Genomic DNA, 6,757 nt, shown 5'->3' with positions numbered 1-6,757 from the left:
TAACAAGAACTTATTTAAATTTTACTATTTTTACATTTAGTAATCAAATTTATAAGATTTATAAAATATCAATACTGCTTTAGTTTTATTAATACCACGATTGTATTATTGTAATGGACTAATTGTAAATAAATAATTTAAAACTTAATTAATATTATAGAAAACATATGAATATAAAGAAAAACTTAGAAAGGAATTGCTCTGAAAATTTTTAAGTATAACAAAACATAATTAATTTTAATATATAAAATTTGGCATTCAGAACAATTCAGACAAATTCTACAACTGAAAATTAGTAAAAATTTAAAAATTAATTAATAAATAAAATGCAAAAAGTTGTACTAAGAAAATTACACACACCCAAACATTAAGTTGCTATAATAAATTAGAAGACATATTTTATATTTATATATTACCTGCATTCTTGGTGGACCTGCATTTGGACCACCTGGAGGGCCTTGTGGCATATGTTGAGGCCTATATTGCCCAGGCGGCATATTGGGATTAATCATACGAGATGGATGCCCAGGAGGTACGCCTTGTGGACCAGGATGTGGAGGCAAAGGCCCGCCAACGTTCATATTTGGCGGTGCTGGACCACGTGGTGGTCCATTAGTTTGTGCTGGTGGAACTGGACGTGTTTTTTGTAAACTTTCGAACTGATTTAATGCTTGTTTTGTTGGATAAGTGACAACAGGCGCTTGTCCATGCAGTTCTTTTTTTGGTAAACGCTCAAGCACCATACGTAAACTAGGCTCTGAACCTAATGATATGACACAGAATCCTTTTGATTGACCATTCGAACGATTTTCGAAAAATTTAACCTCTTGAAAATCTGTGATACCTATATCACGCATTGCACTTGATATATCGTGATCAGTTGTCCACTACAAAAACAAAACAAATAAATTAGAGTTTCAACAAATAAAATATGTCACTAAATATGGATATTTTAAGAAAACACTTTTACCCATGTTAAATTTCCAATATAAAGTTGAAAACGACGTCCCGCTTGATTAGGAGTTAGACTACCACCTCCTTGATGGTATACTCCGTTTGACCCATTTCCAGTGCCATCACTACCACCAGCATTGGAACCATCACCGGTGACTGAAGCAGCAGCACTAGATCCACCAACAGTACTTTCATTGGGACCACCTATATCATCATATAAATCTACTCCATCTCCACAAAACTCATCCTAGTAATAAAAAATTTTAATTTATTTATATATATACATATATATATATATATATAATTTCTTAACCACACCTGACTTTGCGGTGGAAAATCTTTATCCAAATCTTCGGCGTATAAATCAAGCACAACGCCATCAGCCATATTTATTGTGATTTGTTCTAATGCACCACCGAAAGGAATAACTATAGTTTCTCACAAAACACAAAAAAGTTGCAAATAATAGTCGATATGCAATACGCGTTCTTTTTTAGGCAGACCGGCAAGGTTTTACACTCAATTATACTGTATTTTTATTAAAAATTAACTTACATTTCTTTAAACAACATAAGTATTTTACAGAGTTAATTTTATTTCATGATAATTTTATGAAATAAACTTTTCATATTTAACATATGTAATCAAAAACCTTAAAATAAAATTGCTTCCCGACGCTATGAAAAACCTAGCTCGCCGAAAAAGAAAATGGAACGAACGAGTAAGTGAGCCGAAAAGCGCGGAAAGCAAAATGTGCATTTAAATGGATGTAAAACAGATATCAAAAAATAAAAGAAGCCCATCTTTATATTTTCAAATTTAACGATTACATATATGATTTATATGATAAGTTTAGGTATGTTTTAAATCATCGTTTATATATCAATTTAAGAATATAGCATTTTTTACTATATTTACTTTATCTTATTTTAATTGAAAATGTGTAATGGTCAGCTGATATGCAATAAAAGAAACGTAACGAGCCACAGTTATTCATAATTTCGTCATATTTAATTTTATTTAACTATTTTGCAGTCATGCATAGTCATACCACATTTTGTGTATATCAATAAAATACACATGTATAATTTGCACCAAAGAATTTGGTCAATACGTAAAGCGAGTGAAAAGCATATGATATTTGACTTTGAGCTATGTTATGTTATGTAGTGTCTCGGACAATTGCATGAGTGCAATTGTTGTTATTTTCAATACAAATTTTAAAGTCAGAAAGAAACAATATGTTGAGAGTCAGAAAAAAACAATATGTTAGTTGAAATTTTGTCATGAGAGCCGGGCAATTTGTGCCTATTAATTTAAAACCATATTATGTAGTGTCTCGGGCACGGCAAAATTGGCTATTTCGGGCTATGATGAAAATGCATGTTATATGGAGTGACACATCAGTATTGTCAATTTCTCACTTTCAATTTTATAATTTGCATTGTTATTTTGTTATTTTGCTCGTGGCGAGCCCATGGAAAGGTAAACTGTGTAATTTGATTTTTATTAAAAACGTTAGTAAACACTTTCTATAGTTATTTATAGTTATAGATATTAAATAAATTATATATTTGTATTTAAAATTGTTTGATTTGTAGTACGAGTATATAACATATGCATATAAAAAACTGTTGGCAATTATATATTCTATAGATATTTAAGTAATTTTGTTTAATAACGGTAGGTATTAATTTTTGAAAAGAGAAAACTTTTTGAAAAGTTTTATTGTAAAGAAAAATTTTAATTACATAATATTGTATAGATATATATTGCAAGCATTTTCAATATAAGGCACTGAGGAAGTAAGTATATCATAAAATCTTTATTTTTAATAATTGAATATGTAATTGATATATAAAATGTATATTTGTTTGGGTGATATTTTATTAAGTGAAGTTTATAAAAGTTCTATCAGGTGCATGAATGAGCTCATTATAATGTGAATATTACTCTGTTACTATTACTCTGCTTAAAAAAAAAACAAATATAAAAACTGCTACATCTATAAAACTTCAAAGCACTAAAATTTGCAGAATATAACTAAAAAGAAATTTAGAGAAAAGGAAGTTTGCTAATGTGTATATTTATTTTTAAAAATATCGCTTATGCTTAAATGTACTAAATCAAAAAGACAACAATGCAACTTATTGAAAAATAAATAGTTTGCTATGTAAATTTAAGTTACAAATTAAGCATCTAATTGAATTAAAATATAAACGGGAACATAGTTATCCTAAAAAAAAGTTGAAATGTGGGACTCGTCTATGTTTTTGAGCACCCTGACGCCAAAATTTTATGTTGCACTAACAGGCACATCAAGTCTCATATCTGGACTTATACTTATATTTGAATGGTGGTACTTTCGTAAATATGGCACGTCTTTTATAGGTAATAGCTTGTTTACATTTATTGCAAATTTGAGTTATGCTAGTTCAATAAAACATGTATGTATGTTTTGTTAATGTTATTTCAACATCAGAACAAGTTTCCATAAATCATATAAGTCCATGGATTAATGGTACTGATCCTCAAACGGAAGGAAACGGTAGTAGTGCTAGTGGTATTAATGGTTCATCTACACCAGGCACCGGGCAACAAATGCCAGAATGTAAAGTTTGGCGTAATCCTTTAAATCTTTTTCGTGGTTCTGAATATCAACGATTTTTCTGGGCGACCACTAAAGAGCCTCTAACATATTATGATATGAATCTAAGTGCACAAGATCATCAAACTTTTTTTACTTGTGAAGGTAAGTGATCTGATATTTTTAATTTATATTTGTAAAATTTTTATTTATTTAGGGGATGCTCGTAAAGAAGAATATGAAATTATGCAAACTGCATGGCGCGAACGTAATCCAGTGCAACGAATAAAATCTGCTAGAACAGCACTTGAACTCAACTCAGAATGTGCACCTGCTTACATACTACTTGCAGAAGAAGAGGCTACTACAATACAAGAAGCCGAAAAAATACTAAAAACTGCGTTGAAAGTAGCAGAAATGAATTATCGTAAGTCACAAGCTACGCAACACCAGGGTCCAGTGGCTGAAGGTATCCATAGACGAGATACAAATGTACTCATTTATATAAAACGTAGGTTAGCAATGTGTGCGCGTAAATTAGGAAAATTAAAAGAAGCAGCAAAAATGTTTCGTGATCTAACTAAAGAGATTCCATCCATTATGAATGTATTAAATATACATGAGAATCTCATTGAGACATTGTTAGAAATGCAAGCGTATGCAGATTGTCAGGCAGTTTTGGCAAAATATGATGATATATCATTGCCAAAATCAGCAGCAATATGTTATACGGCAGCATTATTAAAAGCACGTGCAGTAGCAGATAAATTTTCACCTGATATTGCTTCAAAGCGTGGATTAAGTCCTGCAGAAATGAGTGCTGTGGAAGCTATACATCGTGCCGTTGAATTTAATCCACATGTACCTAAATATTTACTTGAAACAAAACCTCTTATTTTGCCACCAGAACATATACTTAAACGTGGTGACTCTGAAGCACTTGCATATGCATTTTTTCATCTGAAACATTGGAAAAACGTTGAGGGTGCTTTAAATCTATTACATTGCACCTGGGAAGGTACATTTCGCATGCTACCGTATCCATTAGAGAAAGGTCATCTTTTTTATCCCTACCCTACTTGTACAGAATGTGCTGATCGGGAACTTTTACCGGCGTTTCATGAAGTTTCAGTTTATCCTAAAAAGGAATTACCATTTTTCATACTTTTTACAGCGGGACTGTGCTCATTTACAGCTCTTTTGGCGTTGTTAACACATCAGTATCCTGAGCCAATGGGGTTCTTGGCACAAACTGTACTTACTTGGATATCATATCCGTTTCAATTGCTAAAGGAACGTATTGAAGCATTTTGGCCATGCAATCTACTGCAGCATTTGTCACGAGTTTAAACAAAATATGTATGTTCTATTTTAAGAATTTTATAAATGGCAGTTAAATGTGTAAAATATTTAGTAAAGCAAAAACAGAAAAACAACAACAAAATGCAAAAATTAAAACAAATTAAATAAATGTGTTGCTGCCAGTGTATGTATAAAAAATAAGAAACTCAAAGATAAGAGAAAGTCTCATTTAAAAAACTGTCTTCTCCTAAATAATTTAATTTTAAGTCCTACTTAAACTAATTTTTTGAAAATATAATTTTACATTATTTATTTTTAATTTCGTTTTTGATTTATTTACTTATATAAGTTGTTTAGTTCTATGGGAAACTATGAAAAAAATGATATTAAACTGTGTTGCAGTATAGTTTTTAATAAAACATTATGGTATTCAATAATGTGATTTTTTGGAAAATTCCCACTTCATTAAAATATATTTGGAATCCACAAAATTTAGTTCTACAAACTTCTTGAAAGTTTTGTAAATATTGTTGCAAATTCAGTTTTTCCTTTTAAAAACCTAGTCATATTATTGTATTAAAAAAGTCATACTGCAAACTAAAGATCTCTTAATATACTTCACTTTTGTTTATCAAATAATCATTGGTGTTTTTGAACTGAAGAGTGTGAAGTCTCGCACACGAAACCTATTATGATTATTAAATAGGTAAGGACTAACGAGTTTATATAAAGAAAAACTTAATATGCATTTAATTTTTAATAATTTTTGAATATTATTTTATTTTGTTTCATTGTTTCAATTTAATTAACAGTTATTCAAATTAATTTATAAATATTATACACTATATTTCAGTTTAAAAAAAACTCTATATGTAAACAAATATAAATGTGTAAACAAATTAAATATATTTAAAATATTAAACAATATATTTAAAAGTATTATTTTATATTCATAGTTAAGGAATAGTTTGAGTATTTTAGGAATTTCTTTTCAATTAAATTCTTTACATTCCGATAGTAATTTTAAATACAAAAGGTGTAAATTATTTGAAAATTATGAAATTAGGTATGAAAACTATTATTAAAAGATAATTATAAATTATGCATAACATACAGTTAAATATTAAAAATAATTTTATAACCAATAAATTTTTAGTTAGTAAAGGTCTTATCACATGTATTTACAAAGTTTTATATTGTATCCATTGCTAGAGTGTACTTTTCAAATCATTATAAGGTCGCTTTCCATTATAATATAATGTGTATTGATCCCATCAAAAAATACATAAAGGATAGAGCCTTGAAATTATTTGCGAAATCTGACAGACTTACCAACACCGCATTATCAAATCTCAATATAGTTACAGGCTTCTCGGGGAGGTATGCAGATCTGAGGACAATTATTGCTTAGTCTGATAAAGTGATAAACAATAATCTAGTCTAGGCACAAACGGGGGTTTTGAAGAAACCACGCAGTTAATAGAGAGTAAAAGTGCTTAGGTGCACTGACTCAACTAGCCTCAACATAATAATAATTTAGTGCAGTAAAATCGTATTTCAGATATAATTGAACAAACAGTATATATATTGTCTTAATTTATAATATTACAGGAAAAAAAGAATAACAATGTTCTAAGTTCCTATGTGTTTAATTACAGGTATGACAAGTTATCTAATGTATATTTTAAACAAATCTGATGCCTTATAATTAAGAAGTCCGGGGTAGAAAATAGTCTTGTTCTTTATTTGAACCCTAATTTACTGTACTTGAAGAGGTTAGATTTAATGACACTGTACATTTCTTTCTATATTAATTTAATATCTTTTGTTAAGATTCACAAGAATGCTACCAGTTAAGATAGGTACTTATTGATATATAAAAATCATTAAAGAGATTTACTTCAGAATTTCCAA

General features: G+C 29.3%; 2 protein-coding genes across 2 annotated transcripts; one reads left to right on the top strand and one right to left on the bottom strand.

Moving 5' to 3' along the window:
- Positions 1-279: 279 nt before the first annotated feature.
- Positions 280-1,674, bottom strand: LOC119664731 (cleavage and polyadenylation specificity factor subunit 6-like). Its single transcript, XM_038074164.1, has 5 exons — positions 1,273-1,674; positions 971-1,201; positions 417-887; positions 361-375; positions 280-285 (listed from the first exon to the last, which is right to left on the bottom strand). Exons 1-5 carry the CDS (start codon positions 1,339-1,341, stop codon positions 280-282), a joined length of 792 nt encoding a protein of 263 aa, XP_037930092.1. The 5' UTR covers positions 1,342-1,674.
- A 1,337-nt stretch (positions 1,675-3,011) lies between these two features.
- LOC119664732 (protein ST7 homolog) lies at positions 3,012-4,963 on the top strand. Its single transcript, XM_038074165.1, has 3 exons — positions 3,012-3,345; positions 3,437-3,706; positions 3,759-4,963. Exons 1-3 carry the CDS (start codon positions 3,207-3,209, stop codon positions 4,889-4,891), a joined length of 1,542 nt encoding a protein of 513 aa, XP_037930093.1. The 5' UTR covers positions 3,012-3,206; the 3' UTR covers positions 4,892-4,963.
- Positions 4,964-6,757: the final 1,794 nt, after the last annotated feature.

Source organism: Teleopsis dalmanni, unplaced genomic scaffold (assembly GCF_002237135.1).
Source record: "Teleopsis dalmanni isolate 2A unplaced genomic scaffold, ASM223713v2 unscaffolded_contig_2556, whole genome shotgun sequence".
NCBI classification, from domain to species: Eukaryota; Metazoa; Arthropoda; class Insecta; order Diptera; family Diopsidae; genus Teleopsis; species Teleopsis dalmanni.
Note: the sequence above shows the minus strand (reverse complement) of the source record. Positions and strands in the feature narration are given on the sequence as shown.

Bases quoted from the DNA above. Each gene is read 5' to 3' on its own strand.
- LOC119664731 (XM_038074164.1), bottom strand. From the start codon at position 1,341: ATGGCTGATGGCGTTGTGCTTGATTTATACGCCGAAGATTTGGATAAA. The intron at 1,202-1,272 runs GTGTGGTTAAGA...TTTTATTACTAG, and splicing joins ATTTTCCACCGCAAAGTCAG to GATGAGTTTTGTGGAGATGG. The intron at 888-970 runs GTAAAAGTGTTT...TTGTTTTTGTAG, and splicing joins ATATTGGAAATTTAACATGG to TGGACAACTGATCACGATAT.
- LOC119664732 (XM_038074165.1), top strand. From the start codon at position 3,207: ATGTGGGACTCGTCTATGTTTTTGAGCACCCTGACGCCAAAATTTTAT. The intron at 3,346-3,436 runs GTAATAGCTTGT...TTTCAACATCAG, and splicing joins ATATGGCACGTCTTTTATAG to AACAAGTTTCCATAAATCAT. The intron at 3,707-3,758 runs GTAAGTGATCTG...TTATTTATTTAG, and splicing joins AACTTTTTTTACTTGTGAAG to GGGATGCTCGTAAAGAAGAA.